This window comes from Brienomyrus brachyistius, chromosome 22, assembly GCF_023856365.1.
Source record: "Brienomyrus brachyistius isolate T26 chromosome 22, BBRACH_0.4, whole genome shotgun sequence".
Lineage (NCBI taxonomy): Eukaryota > Metazoa > Chordata > Actinopteri > Osteoglossiformes > Mormyridae > Brienomyrus > Brienomyrus brachyistius.
In genome coordinates, this window is record NC_064554.1 from 3,981,647 (window position 1) to 3,996,385 (window position 14,739).

At 46.9% G+C, this 14,739-nt stretch overlaps 1 protein-coding gene across 14 annotated transcripts in view; it reads right to left on the minus strand.

The window, feature by feature from the left end:
• Positions 1-14,739, minus strand: part of nfixb (nuclear factor I/Xb) — a 97,633-nt gene that overhangs the window by 5,022 nt on the left and 77,872 nt on the right. For 6 of the 14 annotated variants that reach the window (XM_048992339.1, XM_048992338.1, XM_048992344.1 and 3 more), the window contains 5 exons: positions 13,556-13,630; positions 7,775-7,903; positions 5,227-5,402; positions 3,490-3,637; positions 1,654-1,742 (listed from right to left, as the gene is read on the minus strand). In XM_048992339.1, the coding sequence (XP_048848296.1) occupies positions 1,654-1,742; positions 3,490-3,637; positions 5,227-5,402; positions 7,775-7,903; positions 13,556-13,630 (617 nt within the window). The remainder of the gene's footprint in view (positions 1-1,653; positions 1,743-3,489; positions 3,638-5,226; positions 5,403-7,774; positions 7,904-13,555; positions 13,631-14,739) is intronic. The other 8 variants (XM_048992345.1, XM_048992342.1, XM_048992352.1 and 5 more) reach the window with 6 other exon arrangements.

Genomic DNA, 14,739 nt, shown 5'->3' on the forward strand with positions numbered 1-14,739 from the left:
ATTCAGGGTCAGGAGCTTTGCTAGATTGGAGAAAACCTGATGTGAAATTATTACATTTCATATACAGGCAAAAAATTTATCTAGAAATTAATTTTAAATATACAGTTCTACGGCAGAAATTTGACAACCATTTCACTGATGCAAAATATATTATTTTCAAAATGGAGTGAATATAGTAATCACTTATTGAGTTGCAGGTGGCAGTGTTTAAACATCGGAAAGTTTAACCCAAGAACTTTAAAAATTACTATACCAGAGCAGTGACTCATACTGTACCTTAAAGCAAGGCATTAAGTCTTATACAAACTCTGCACATTTAAAAACTGTCTATAGTACAACGATTCCTTCATTGGAGTTGGCTTGTGCATTTTATGCATTACAGATGCAAGAAGGCCTTCGTATGAAATTATCTCCAGAGCCTCCAGACCAAAGTTTGGTCCACTGAGAGCTGAAAGATACAATGCATGGACAACCTGCATAGGATCTGGGGCTTGCAGTCTAACACTATATTTAAAGGCCACTTTGGACCACTGACTCTAATCTGACAGAAACATTCCGGAAGTGAAGTCCTGGAAACCGGTGCTTTGGGAAATAGTGTCTGTTTTGCTGTGCTCCTTTAGCTCCCACCTCTCTCCCTCAGCAGGCTGCAGGGCTTATGAGTATCGACCCCCACTTCCTTCATTTCTCCCTTCTTGCATCTTGCTCACCCTCCATGTGATCCTTAGCAGAACTCTGTTTTTAAACCAGCCCACTCCCCAATAAACATCTCCTCCCTTGCATTAAGGCCATGTTGGACTAGGTATGACATCATGTCTCGTTGCTGCCGGCAACCAGACGACTGGGACATGACTCCTCAGAGGAGATCATGGCTTACAGTTCCTACAGGCTTAGTGCCACTCCTCTCCACGCACCATTCCCTCACTTCCCCCACCAGGTGACACTGTAGTGCAATATCTCACTGCCTCCCACCGGCAGTGCGCAGAGCTCTGCTTTGAGCTGTACACACAAGCCCGGAGGCAGTCTGTTTCTCATCATCTCTCAGGCCACGGGTAATTTGAGAACAGCGTAGCTTTTCTGAGTACAAAGATGTAGCGTCCCAGAGAAACTAACACGTGGCTGTAACGTGGGGGCCAGCCCTGCTGTGCTGTTGTGGCAGAAAGTGGAAGAGAGGGATGGACAGCAGAGAAAGAGAGTGGGAGCAAGGGAGGAGTACAAACTGTATCTAAGTGAGGAAGTGTCAAGCCGGACTGACTTCAGGTGGGTATAGTTTGACTCTACACTGTTTAGTTTTACTGCATGCAATGTTAGCCCAGGAATCACTGCCTTCCAATAGAACTCGTGCTTTAACAAGCCTTGTATTAAGTTTCACAGCTTGACACCTTTGTTAGTGTCAAAACACACACACACACTGTGCTCAAACAACCAGAAACTAGAAATTGATCGATTAGAGTGAAATTTAGTTTCTTCATTCACAGCAGCCAGTTCAGCAGTGAGAACAGGCCGACCGTAACATTCATTCATTCAATCATTACAAAGGGGGCTATACTTTGCACGCATCCTGATGGCACACTTTGAGCTGGAAATGAAGCACTTCTGAATACACCCAGCAGGTTTGATAGATCTGGGCTAGTGGCACCTTTATGAGAGCCTTACCTGGGTCTGCTGGGGGATGTTCAGAAAGTTGTCCCGTGATCCGATGCTGACAAACCTGTTGGGAGCTGTGGGGCCTGGCGTGGGGTATGCTGCGGGAAGAGAGAGAGAGTCCAAACTGAACTGAACTCAATTCAACCGAACCCAGCTGAGCTGATCTGAACTGCTCTCAACTGAAGTGACTCTGTCTTCATTGCACTGGTCTTAGAGACAGCTGTCAAATGACCCACAATGCTCCAGCCTGGCCCTGCCTCTTTACAGAATATTGCTTTTTAAGATTTCTTGCACAAATGGCTAACATAATCAAAAATCGTTATCAGTGATTACTTTGATATGGATTCACTGTAATTAGTACCATGCCACTGCCAGTTACTCGCCTATACACTTGCTGTTATTGTATTAGTCATAATGTATGAACAGGATCTAACAAGAAGAACACCACTCCTGCGGTGGACAGCAGAGGGCACTATAGTTAAAGACCTGCATTGGACACTGGCTCAAAACCCTGAGAAATGCTGCTGTACAGCTTGGAATCAGCCAAGGCAACTAACATAAACCATAGACCAGCTTGTGCTTGACACTACCTCCCTACAATACAATGAAACAGACTTCAGCTCAGAAGAGACTGTGAAGTGCAGGCTGGTATCTATCCCTGTAGTTAAGGGTCACAGAAGTGAGCTGAGAAGAGAATCTCCAGTGATGTGTGGGAAAGGCCTAATCCACCGCGGGACTTGGTGCATTTCCACAGAATATTCATAACTAAAATGTTTGGTTCCTATGTACACACAGACACACGTAGACAGGATGGGGGGGGGGGTGGGGGGTGGCTTCAGACGAATACAGGAATGTAGTATGTTGTGCACGTGAACTGAGAGAAGACTGGGGCAGAGACTGACAACAAGGGGGAGCACACAGTCTGTCAGCTGGTGAGTAAACGCCATTACTTTTCAACAGAGGAAAGAAACGGTATCGAACAAGAGAAACAAACAAACAAAAAAAAAACAATTAGACAAAGAATGAAACCTTAAACAAAACCTTAAACCAAAAAGGAACAATTTCAAATTAAATTTAAAAAAGGTATAGTTTAAGAAAATTCAGGGGGAAAAAGAAAAAAAAATGCTCCGCCCAATGCCCCTCATGGTGGGTGAGAAAAATGAATGATCCAACTTCTTCATTGGAAGAAAGTCCCCCAATGACTTCACAGGCATTTCAGTTGCCATGACTACCCTGTACGTACATGACTTCACTGCAACGCACCTACTGACTGCCGATTGTTACAGGATTCAAAGAACTGAAAAATCATGCGGCGGATAGTTTTCTTCTTTTTTTGAGGAATTTCTATCAATGTGGCCATGAGTTTCGATGCAACAGACGGTGTGGCCTAAATTTACTCTCTATTAAAAAATATAAAGAAGAATAAAATTAAAGTACGAGAGCTTCAGAAACTGTTTCCCAGACACACACGTGTCCCAGCCTAGCGAGCTCGGAAAAAATAGGGGATTTAAGTGCTGTCCTGCCAGAGCTCTTTGCACATGAAGATGGGTGCTGGCACAACGCGAGGAATAAGGGTTTGGCGAGTTTAAAAATAAAAATAAAAAAAACCTGCCACTGATCGATTTGAAGACCAGAAGTTGGAAGGCCGGGTGCAAAATTTGTTCAATGTTGAGTGTAACGGGGCAGGCGGGGGTAGGGGTGGGGGGGGTAGGTGGTTGCTGAGAGAGGGTGGGGTGGATGCTGCATGGTTTGGGATCGCTAATGGGGGATGTATTTTGGTTCTGCCTGTAATTAATGTCTCTATTGTTACTTTGGGTGGGGGGGGCAGTCTGTGGCGTCACTTACACGGAGGTGCGGGCGAGCTGAGTCCGCCGTCAGGGGGCGTGCTGCTGGGTTTGGGGTCGGGCATGGGGAGGGGCACTGGGCGGGCCACGGGGGGAGGAGGCGGCAGCAAGAAGGAGCCCGCCATTTTGGTCTGGCCGCTCGCGCTGGGCTGCGGACGACACACACAGGGTCAGAGTGGCGGGGGCAGCTTGCACACGGCCGACGGGCGGGTGGCTCCAGACGCGTGGTCAGACACCGGCAGAGGATGCAAACTCAAAGCCACAACAGAAAGATGATGCAAAAGTCATGTGCGGATATGTAGGAAATGGAAAAAAAAAATGTCCCAAAATATGTCAATGAGGGATCTGGGGGGGCGGGCCAAAGCTAAAGCCTCGATGGGATTGGTCGGAGTGATCCTCAGGGAAAAGGCAGCCTGATCCAAGCGGCGGGAAGGCTGTGACACATCTGCATGCCAAACCAAAAAAAGGGGGAAAAACACGACTCCATGTTTGACACGTGTGCCCTCCATCTACTGTTTTAGGGACTACAGACTGGGGATGGGCGGAGCAAAAAAAAGAAAAAAACGTTCCTCTGAAAGAGTAGATAAGTCTGACAAGACACAGACAGTGACATTAAAACATCTTTTAAAGGTGTGCTTTGTTCTTCTTCAAAAGTCCTCAAGGAATGCAGACAACAGCGATACAGACAGGATGCGAGCGGTTTGATGTTTAACCTGTCCACGGATTATCTCAAAGGGGCGCTGTTTCACAACGGTGCTCTGTCAGTGATATCCTCGCAGCAGTGGCATTATGGGGGGAACGTAGGAGAACGGGGAGCAAAAGGGCTAAGGAGTTTTTGATCAAAAGGTTGTGGGTTAAAATCTGAAGAAGGACCCTGCAGCTTCTGAGCGTGAAAATGACAGCTGTACAGAGGACATGTTTCATAGCAACTAAAGTGTATCTATGAGATGTGTCCGTCTCCAGTCACAAGGAACACTAGTAGCTTAAATTTTTCCATCTTGAATATATCCCACCCTCACTGTAGACTGTCCCCAAATCAGTGATTATGATGAATGGCTATAATTACATCTGCTGGACTAAGGTGTGCAGGGTGGCTGGAGGGAAATCAGCAGAGTGTTAGTCTATGACAGCTTGAAGGTAGCATTTGGAAACTCTGTCTGAAATGGTGGAAAATACAAAATAAATGGATGTTTTGAAAGCAATAATCATAATCTGGATGACCAAAAGTTTTAGTGTGAAATTCACCACCACATTCAACCAAATGCAACACAGTCTTTCGTATAGCAATGGCGCAGCTCATGTGCTACAACTATTAGCATAAACTAGCATGTGTGCTTCAGAGCTTTGTAGGGCACAGTCTGCAGAAAAAAAAATCACTCACTGCCAAAGACCTAAGACCAGCAATCAGCAATTGCTCATCTGAAACATATTTAACTTGACAACCTCATCTGAGCATGTCTGGCCGACTCGTCTCACTTCCAAAATCTCTTCACATATGTGGTTGTTTACTATAAGCAGCCCACTGGCTAGTTAATGAAGCACATTTTTTAAGTAGACTCAGATATTTTCATTAAGCCTTGAAGTCTTGAAAACGGTAATGCTTTCTAATGCTAACACTGGACTTTAATGCTAGCTAATGTTTACTAGCTAACATTTACTCTTAGTAAGATACTAGCATGTGAGCTTGCTTATCCATTCATGCACGTGTGCACCTAAGACAGGCGTGTGCAGGGGTTACCTGTGCGCCGGCTTGTCCGGGACCATCAGAGCAGACAAACTGCACAAACTCCTTGAGGGGGTCTTGTCCCGGGTGGTGGTGGTAACGGATGGTGGGGTGGGCGAAGTAGGGACTGGACTGCTGTATAATGGAGGAAGAGGGGAAGTGCAGAGCGGAGGCCGAGGCACGGGGGCTCCCTGGGAGGGGAAAGACAGGGCCACTGTGGGTCAGCCGCATGATACAACCCCATGGAAAATCACACCGCCCTCCTGAGGTGAAGCGGTGACGTAACATGTAATACTGGCACTAATGGGCCAAAGTGACATGAGAATAGAAGTGAATCAGCAAAATTATAAGGGTGAAAAACAATGAAAACCTTTCCAAAGTGACTGGCATTCCACAAGCCAAGCCGGGGATTATTTCACAAAGCAGAATTTCCCAGTTGGTTGTATAATTTAAGCCAAACATAAAAACTGTCCAATAGGAGAAGAGGTAAATTCCTATTGGACAATCCTTACATTTGGCTGAAGTAGAAATCCTGCTTTATAGAACACCCCCTCGCTCACCACATCCTAATACAATGTGTTTCAAAACATTCCTTAATTCTCCCTCACTCCCTATATCAAGGGCCTTATACATCAAACCACTTTATAAAAGGAAGGCACGGTACAACCATATCATTCATAAATACTGCCACCTAGTGTCAGGGGCCAGTCAGTTCTTGTTAGGTGCTTAACAAAACAGTAAGAAGCAGTTTCAAGGAGTGTGATTACTGTCATGATATGGAGTGTGAACTTAAATCACTATATCAATTGGAATATATTTCAGCACCTGAAAGAAGAGGAGAGAGTGTCCGAGTATTACGTTATCCGCCATATCCACGCAACATTAGTCAGTGGTTTACAGAGATCGCCACACACTTCCTGTCACCTCAATAACCAGGATGTCCCTTAATCTTAGCTTCAGGGCATTTTTGGCCCACAGGGTCTCCTTATCCCTCGCTGTCTCTCTTTTTATTTCGGCTTTCTCTTACCATGCATCGAGACATCATCTAGCTAATGTGCCCCCGCTCCCCGCTCCCCACCCCACACTCATCCTAAATCAATCCAATAAACACTATATCTCAACCCACCTACACACTGTTCAACACAACCCATTTATTTTCCTACAAATACATGGACTGCACCACCAAACAGACATGCAGTCATGTAGGCGTTGAATCACATACATACTAATACACACATACGCACACACATTCATGCACATCACAGGAGATAAGCGTTGGGTTTATCCAATAAGACAGTACTGTGAAACCCATATCCAAAATGTACCCGTTGCTTTGAGTTACTTTGCAGTGCTGGTCAGTGACATAGAGGAACAGAGTGACTATATCAGGCTAAAAGAATCTCATCTCATTCTGTTTTGGGTCTATTCTACCATAGAGGTGAGTAATAAAAACAGGAATAGAAATACAGGCCCTGGAATGGTTGGTCAAAATTAGTCTCCTTGCTTAAAAGTTAGTATATTCTGCACAGCAGATGGATCGTTCCCCAAACTCCATATGCCGTGTCTCAGACCCAAATTTGGCCAACTCAACCATCGCTGGATGGACTACCAGCAGTGTGCTGACGCCAATGATAATCTTTTTAGAAATACACCATTTCATTCAATGGCAGCAAGCCTTTGCATTTCATTCTCATTCCATTTCCAATGTGAAGTAGACTTTGTAACATGCTGCCAGTACCCAGGGGATGGTGGAAGCCTCCTCCGATGGAGCCACACAGATCTATCAACGGAGAAGGGACGTAGGGATGAGGGACGGCAGAAAACAGCAAGTCACCCATGGGGAAGCGCAAGAGAAACCCCCACACCAAAGCAGGGAGAAGACGGCAAGGGACGGGCAGGGGGTGTGGGAAGGACGGAGGGTGGAGAAGCCGGACTACGCAGACACAACAAAGAGACGATGGAGAATGAGATCTGTCTGCACTGACTGAGCTGTCAAGTGGCCCGTCTGAAGAGGGTATAGTTAATGAGAGACCCTCTGCGTTTCCTCAACTGAAAACAAAATAGTCAGACAGGTCTGTCTTCTGATCTCACCCAAGCCACCTTCAAATCCAACAAACCACACTGACTCCTACGGACAGGCAAACTGAATCACAGACTGACCAGCCCTTCGCGATCAAATCGCTGATCTACACCAAAAGCCCAAGGTGAGAAGTCTGGAAGGGATGAGAAGACGGGGCTGCTGTGACCTGCTCTGTCCACTCAGGTAAAGTTTAACACAACACCAGCACAAGTGGGAGGAAGCAGGGAGGGGCAGGTGGAGGAGAACAATCACTCAAATGCTTAACAAATCTGATTGGTTAATTTAGAAGAGGGGCGGGAAAAAAAAAATCAATGCTCAGCTCTACTGTTGTGATTGGGGCAGGGACTTTGAAAGGTTTCAGAGATCAGCTTCAGGGTTTCGCCCCCAGGATAGGGAATGCTCCCTTCTCTCTCCTACCCTCACTCCTTGGAGGGACAGGGGTGGGGACAGGGACAAAGATGGGCAAGGCGCCTTGTGTCTCACCTGGTCTTACTCCCGCCAGCATTGGCAGCGGGTGGTGGGTGAACGCCATGCGGGGCGACCTCGTCTGGGGCGACAGGGCGCTGAAATCGAACTTTCCCGGCTTCTTAAGAGAACCAGGCGAGGAGAGTCCTGGCAAAAATGGGATCAACAAATGGCAGAACAAAGATGTGGGTTTAATTCACAAGCTTTGGTTTGACTCTTGATGTTTTTTTAAGTTCAAGATAAATTAGGTATGATTGAGTGATCTCTTTACTTATTGTCCCTCATGTGCTCAAGAAACCTTTGTCTTTGTTTATCTTGAGCTCTCACGTCTCACCTCACGATTTTCTGATGTCTGTGTAATGCCTCAGCTGTTCTGGGGACCAGGGGGCCCATTACCTCACTACTGAATGATGAAATCTGCTTGTGGGACCTGGCATTTGGTACGTAGTGCATGATGGTAAGGACAGCTTGGGGTAAAGGCCTAAAAGGCCTCGACACGATCCACCGTTAGCCTCTTCTAATGTGCGTTTTTCTCATTCTCTTTTCTCAACCTTATCACGCTCGGCAAGAAAAACCAAAACAGCAGCTTCCGGCTTCTCCATCTCCAGCACCCACCATATCATAAGTGGGTTTCCACAAGGGTGTAGAGCTAATTTTGATATTTAGAATTTTTAGTGTCAGGGTAAGTCTTTTCTACTGTCCTCCACCCACTTGAAGGTCCTGCTATGCCCCCCAAATTGACGGCTAATTTAATAGAACAATAGCCCCTTGACTTCTGACGTCCTGTCACGTGACCTCAGCCGCAGACAGCAACAGCACGAATCACCTTGGGCAATGTTTTCTCCATCATAAAAGCAAAAGGTGCAGGATTTCTCTCACTCATACAGAGCACGCAGTTGGAGAGAACAGCCTGGGGTTTTTGGATGACAGTGTGATTTTTTTTCTTTTAAAGACAGAAAGCAAACAGAATCCACTTCGTTATTTCCCATATACTAAGCCCCAAATCCCATCCCATGGGTGACCATCCATTTTAAAAACTCAAGCAATTTAGCGAGTCACTTCTAAGTCGGTATCAGATGGCTTCCTTTATTAAAATGACGCTCCCTGCGTATCTGTTAATCTGCCTGTATGTTGCCACGGCTCTCTTTATCCTCTGCGCGCCCCTCCATACGCCCATCCCTCTCTCCGTGCTTCGGCGCGGGATGCGGGTGGCTTTGAGGTTGCGGCCGCCTTTATCCTGCGAGCATTCGTCGGCGCCTGGGTCGTAATGAGGCTTCCATTCAGCAGCAGCAGACACAGTATGCGCCCGCAAGCTGTTCAGACCCGGCGCCGAGCAGATGGTCCAGCGCCAGCCCCAGGAACGAGGAAGAAAAGAACGCGGATGATGTGTGTGTATGTGTGTGTGTGTGGGGGAGTGAGAGAAGAACGAGAGAGAGTGACGACAGCACAGGCCTGGCTGCCACATGAACCCAGAGCAGCTCCCTCACTTTTGAACGGAAGTGCAATATACAGTAATTATAGAAAAGTATAAATAAACACAGGGATTGGTGCTGTTACACAACGAGCTCTGTCCCGGAACTTGTCGAGTGATGTGGATCATTGGCTGAAGCTGGACACCTTGATTTATGATGGAGGTGTCAGAGCTGTGGCAGACAGCATCACGCACACCACGCCTCCACCTCTAAGGACAGCAACTCGCACACCGTGCCTTCACGTTTAAGGACAGCGACTTGTACACTGCGCCTCCACCTCTAAGGACAGGATCACACACACCGTGTCTCCACGTCTGAGGACAGCATCACACACACTGTGCCTCCATGTCTCAGGACAGCATCACGCACACCGTGCCTCCACGTCTCACGACAGAATCACACACACCGTGCCTCCACGTCTGAGGACAGCATCACACACACTGTGCCTCCACGTCTCAGGACAGCATCATACATACCGCGCCTCCACGTCTCACGACAGAATCACACACACCGTGCCTCCACGTCTGAGGACAGCATCACACACACTGTGCCTCCACGTCTGAGGACAGCATCACGCACACCGCGCCTCCAGTAAAGTTTGCGGATGACACCACGGTGGTTGGATTTATCTCTAGGGGGGAAGGAGTTGGCTTACAGGGATGAGGTGGAGCGGCTGTCCAGGTGGTGAAGGGACAACAGCCTGGTCCTTAACACCGGAAAGACCAAGCAGCTGATAGTGGACTTCAGGAGGAACAAAACATGCATCGAACCACTCTACATCAACGGAAACCAGGTGGAGACAGTCTCAAAATTCCAGTTTCTGGGCATCCAGATTGAGGAGGACCTGACCAGGTGCACCAACACCACAGAGCTGATAAAGAGGGCACAGCAGAGACTCTACTTTCTGAGACTTCTTAGGAAGAACCACCTCTCCCAGAAGCTGCTGGTAACCTTCTATTGCTGCTCCATCGTAAGCGTACTGCATTTGTGTGTGGTATAACAGCTGCACAGTTGCAGAGAAGGCAGCGCTCCAGAGAATCATCACTACAGCTCAAAAACTATTGCTTGTACTCTCCCCACGCTAGAAGAACGTTATGCTTCCCACTGCTCTGGAAAGGGAAAGACACTGTCTGAGTTGCTGCCCTCAGGCAGGAGATTTAGAGCAATAAAAACAAGGACAAACGGTTTAAAAAAACAGTTTTTACCCTAAGGCAATTATGCTAGTGAATGCTGAAATGAAATTATCTAATTTATGGTGTTATCAAAGAAAGGGGTGTGTGGGCGCAGGTGGAGTGGCCAGAATGAACGTATGTGTATTTATGTATTTATGAAGTTATCTTGGATGAATGTTGTACAGAAGAGGCACTTCAATTTCGTTGTTGTATGACAATGACAATAAAGTGTCTATCATCATCATCATCTATTATCATCTAAGGACAGCAACTCGCACACCGTGCCTCCACGTCTGAGGACAGCAACTCGCACACCGTGCCTCCACGTCTGAGGACAGCAACTCGCACACCGTGCCTCCACGTCTGAGCACAGCAACTCGCACACCGTGCCTCCACGTCTGAGCACAGCAACTCGCACACCGTGCCTCCACGTCTGAGGACAGCAACTCGCACACCGTGCCTTCACGTCTGAGGACAGCAACTCGCACACCGTGCCTTCACGTCTGAGGACAGCAACTCGCACACCGTGCCTCCACGTCTGAGGACAGCAACTCGCACACCGTGCCTCCACGTCTGAGGACAGCAACTCGCACACCGTGCCTCCACGTCTGAGGACAGCAACTAGCACACCGTGCCTCCACGTCTGAGGACAGCAATTCGCACACCGTGCCTCCACGTCTGAGGACAGCAACTCGCACACCGTGCCTCCACGTCTGAGCACAGCAACTCGCACACCGTGCCTCCACGTCTGAGCACAGCAACTCGCACACCGTGCCTCCACGTCTGAGCACAGCAGCTCGCACACCGTGCCTCCACGTCTGAGGACAGCAACTCGCACACCGTGCCTTCACGTCTGAGCACAGCAACTCGCACACCGTGCCTCCACGTCTGAGGACAGCAACTCGCACACCGTGCCTCCACGTCTGAGGACAGCAACTCGCACACCGTGCCTCCATGTCTGAGAACAGTATCACACACAGCGTGCCTCCATGTCTGAGGACAGCACTGGGCTAAACGGAAAGATAGGATGTCGGCCATACTACACAGAAAGCCTGGTAACTCAGCTAGAGTCAAAATTAACCCAACCACGGCAACATGCAGACAAATGAAATGTGCCACACACACCAAGACACGGATACCTGATATGAGGCTGTGCAAAACATATATAGTACAAAAACATGTAAAAATGTTTCTTCACTGAAGTAGCTGTCACCCAGATGACCCTACAGCCAATACGCAGCATAAAATGCAGCCCGAGGGATGGCCATCTGCAAGGCTGCCATTCTCTGTAGAGCAGTAATGAAATGTGTGGGTGGCTTCAAACATTCTGTACTGACAAAAAGTGTGAAATTCTCCTGCAACTATGAGTGTGGGATATGAGAAGTCTGGTGGAAGGTCTACGTGTGTGTCTGTGTGTGTGTATGTATGTGTGTTTGTGCGAGCATGCGTGCATTGGACACAGCTAGTGGGCCAACAAGCAGTCAAAAAGCTGTTCCCCTCACCCACCCACACACACCCCCGCACACACACACACCTCCAGCAAAAACTTTGAAACCAACTTACCCACAAGCACCAGCCATCAAACTGCAGCCTCCCCTGATGCCACCATTACTGGCATATAAATGCAGCGCATTATAATGGCCCTCTACCATGACACCTGTCACACACAAACACATACTAACTCCCAGGCGTAAACATAGAGTCACACAGCCCCATTCAAATGCACATCCACGTATCGATATCTTGGGCTCATATCCATATAGGCTTCCTCATTGTAGAGTCTCCAGCAGAGCTCCACCAATTTTTCAATAAAGAAACTGAACACCCTTGGGGGCGGATGACAGTGCAGTCAGGTGAAGAGAAGGATCAGGTAAACATCAGAAGAAGCGTGTTCTTTACACAGGTATCGGACCACCTCATCCTAAAACCGGCCCCCTTCCATCTGGAGAGAAATGTCGTCCTTTGATTCTGGAGACCCCCCCCATGGAACAGATGTCTCCTGTAACCCAGGAGCTCCCAGTACTCCAGGCACACGGAGACACCATCTGGAACTGGAGCTCAAGTCCCTCCAGATTGTGTGTGAGCACTGGTGTGTGTGATTGTTTTCATGGGTAACGTGTGCGTGTGTACGTGTTTACACTGGCTGTTTGTAAATGTTTGTGTCTCCATGTGTGTGCGTATGCGTCCAAACACACCAGAGTGTTTTTCACCTTGCTTGTTTCAGCTTCTTTTGTGGCAGGAAGTGCTCTGATTGATCCCTGAGCTAAAGCGCTGACTGTAAGGATCAACATTGCAGGGTCACGCTGCCACCATCCCACAATGTCTACACAGGATCACACTCTTACAGTCTCACACAGTCTCCAGACTGGATAACACTGTTACAGTCTCACACAGTCTTTACACTAGATCACACTGTTACAGTCTCACTCTCTGCACAGGGTCGCGTTTTACAGTCTCACAAATTCTACACAGGGTCTCTCTTACAGTGTGACAGTCTGTATACAGGGTCACAGTGTTACAGTCTCAACCAGTCGTATCACAAGATTACAATACTACAGTCTCACACAGGAGTACACCGTTACAGTCTCAGACAGTCTCTACACAAGACCACACTGTTACCATTTCACAGTCTCTACACAGGATCATATTATTACAGTTTCACACAATTTCTACACAGAGTCTTACTGTTATGGTCTGACAGTGTCTACACAAGATCACAGAGTTACAGTCTCACATAGTCTCTATACAGGGCCAGTTTGTTACAGTCTCTACAGAGGATAATGCTGTTACAGTCTCACACAGACTCTACAGAGGATCACGCTGTTACTGTCTCACATATTGTCCCCACAGGGTCCCATTGTTACAGTCTCACACATTCAGTACACAGGGCCACTCTGTTACAGTATCACAGTCTATACACAGGGTCACACTACTACTATTGGTTAAGCCAAAACGAACTACTCTGCTGGCAGACCACTCCTAAGGACCAGTACCCCAGAACAGATAGTAATCAGAAATCAAATGAAAACCAAGCTTGACATCAACAACAGAAAGCAAGTGGAACTAATGAGACATGGAGATCGATTACAGATGAATAGGTTGTAGTTAATGGAGAAATAAACAGACATGAATATATTAGTGTAATGTGTTCTAACCATGGTAAGGAAACTGCACGCCATCGGATTCATGTTTAATCTTCCTCTCCTGCACACTGGCCAAATGGTGCTGCACTGAAAGTCCAAAAGGGAAAAGGGCATTGTTAAAAAACAGGGGGAGGGGGGTTCAGAGAAACACACAGAAAGGGGTATAGACTGAGGAGGGGCTGACTGGGGGGACGTGTGCCATTTTCTACCAAAACTGACAATGAGGATGGCAGTGACGATGATGTATACGCATGATTAAGAAGGTCAGAGCGGGTCTGAGTTCACAAGGCCCTCACTGCCCTGCACCAGCTGAAACTAGTTGAGACTGAAATTTATGCTGCAAATATTATATCAATTGCTTTTAAATGGTTATTTGGACAGATGGACTGCTCCACTTTATTCAATAGTAGATCTACAAGTAAAGCATAAGCAATCCAGATGACTAAAGTTTGGGGCCATCGGCCCTTCAGGCTGTTGGTGAGAGTCAGTGACTGCCTGCCAAACCTAGATGGTGAAACCAAGCTCTCTGATTGGGCTGTATGTCAACGGGCGCCGACGGGCGCTGATCATTCATTTGGACTTGGTTGGTGCTAGATTTTTGCCATTGACTTGGTGTGTACCAGGCGTAATGCAGACCATTTCGGCTGCTCAAAACCAATTTCCATCCAAGCTAGAAATCCTCCGAGAGGTATATGTGTAACCACAATTAAAAGGGAGATCAAAAGGCAAATTTAAAGGCAAACTGTCGCAGGTGAAAACGTAAAGCAGCTCTGAATAATGTAGGAGGAACACAGGGAGTTGGCCTAAATGTTTCCCTAATTTAGCAACACTAAACATTTGGTGGCCATAGTAACAACTTGGCCACTGTCTTATGACATTAGAATGACTGAAAGGTGACATTTTAGTCCAACTATGATTTTAATTGATAAAAAACGCTACATAATTTGCATATGACACAGAAATAGTTACCTTGGTGATCATAATATGTATTTTTTATTTTGACTGAAGTTTGACCAAATTTCTTAATTGTTAAATATATACTGCAGACTATATATAGAATTTCTGCTTGCAAGTTTTTTTTTTTTTTTTTTTTTAAATAGAAGGTATGTGGTGTCCATTTGAGGAAATGACTAGGTGTCATTAATAATAATTTCACATTTAATCTGTAATTTATAATAGCTAGCTAATTCACTGAA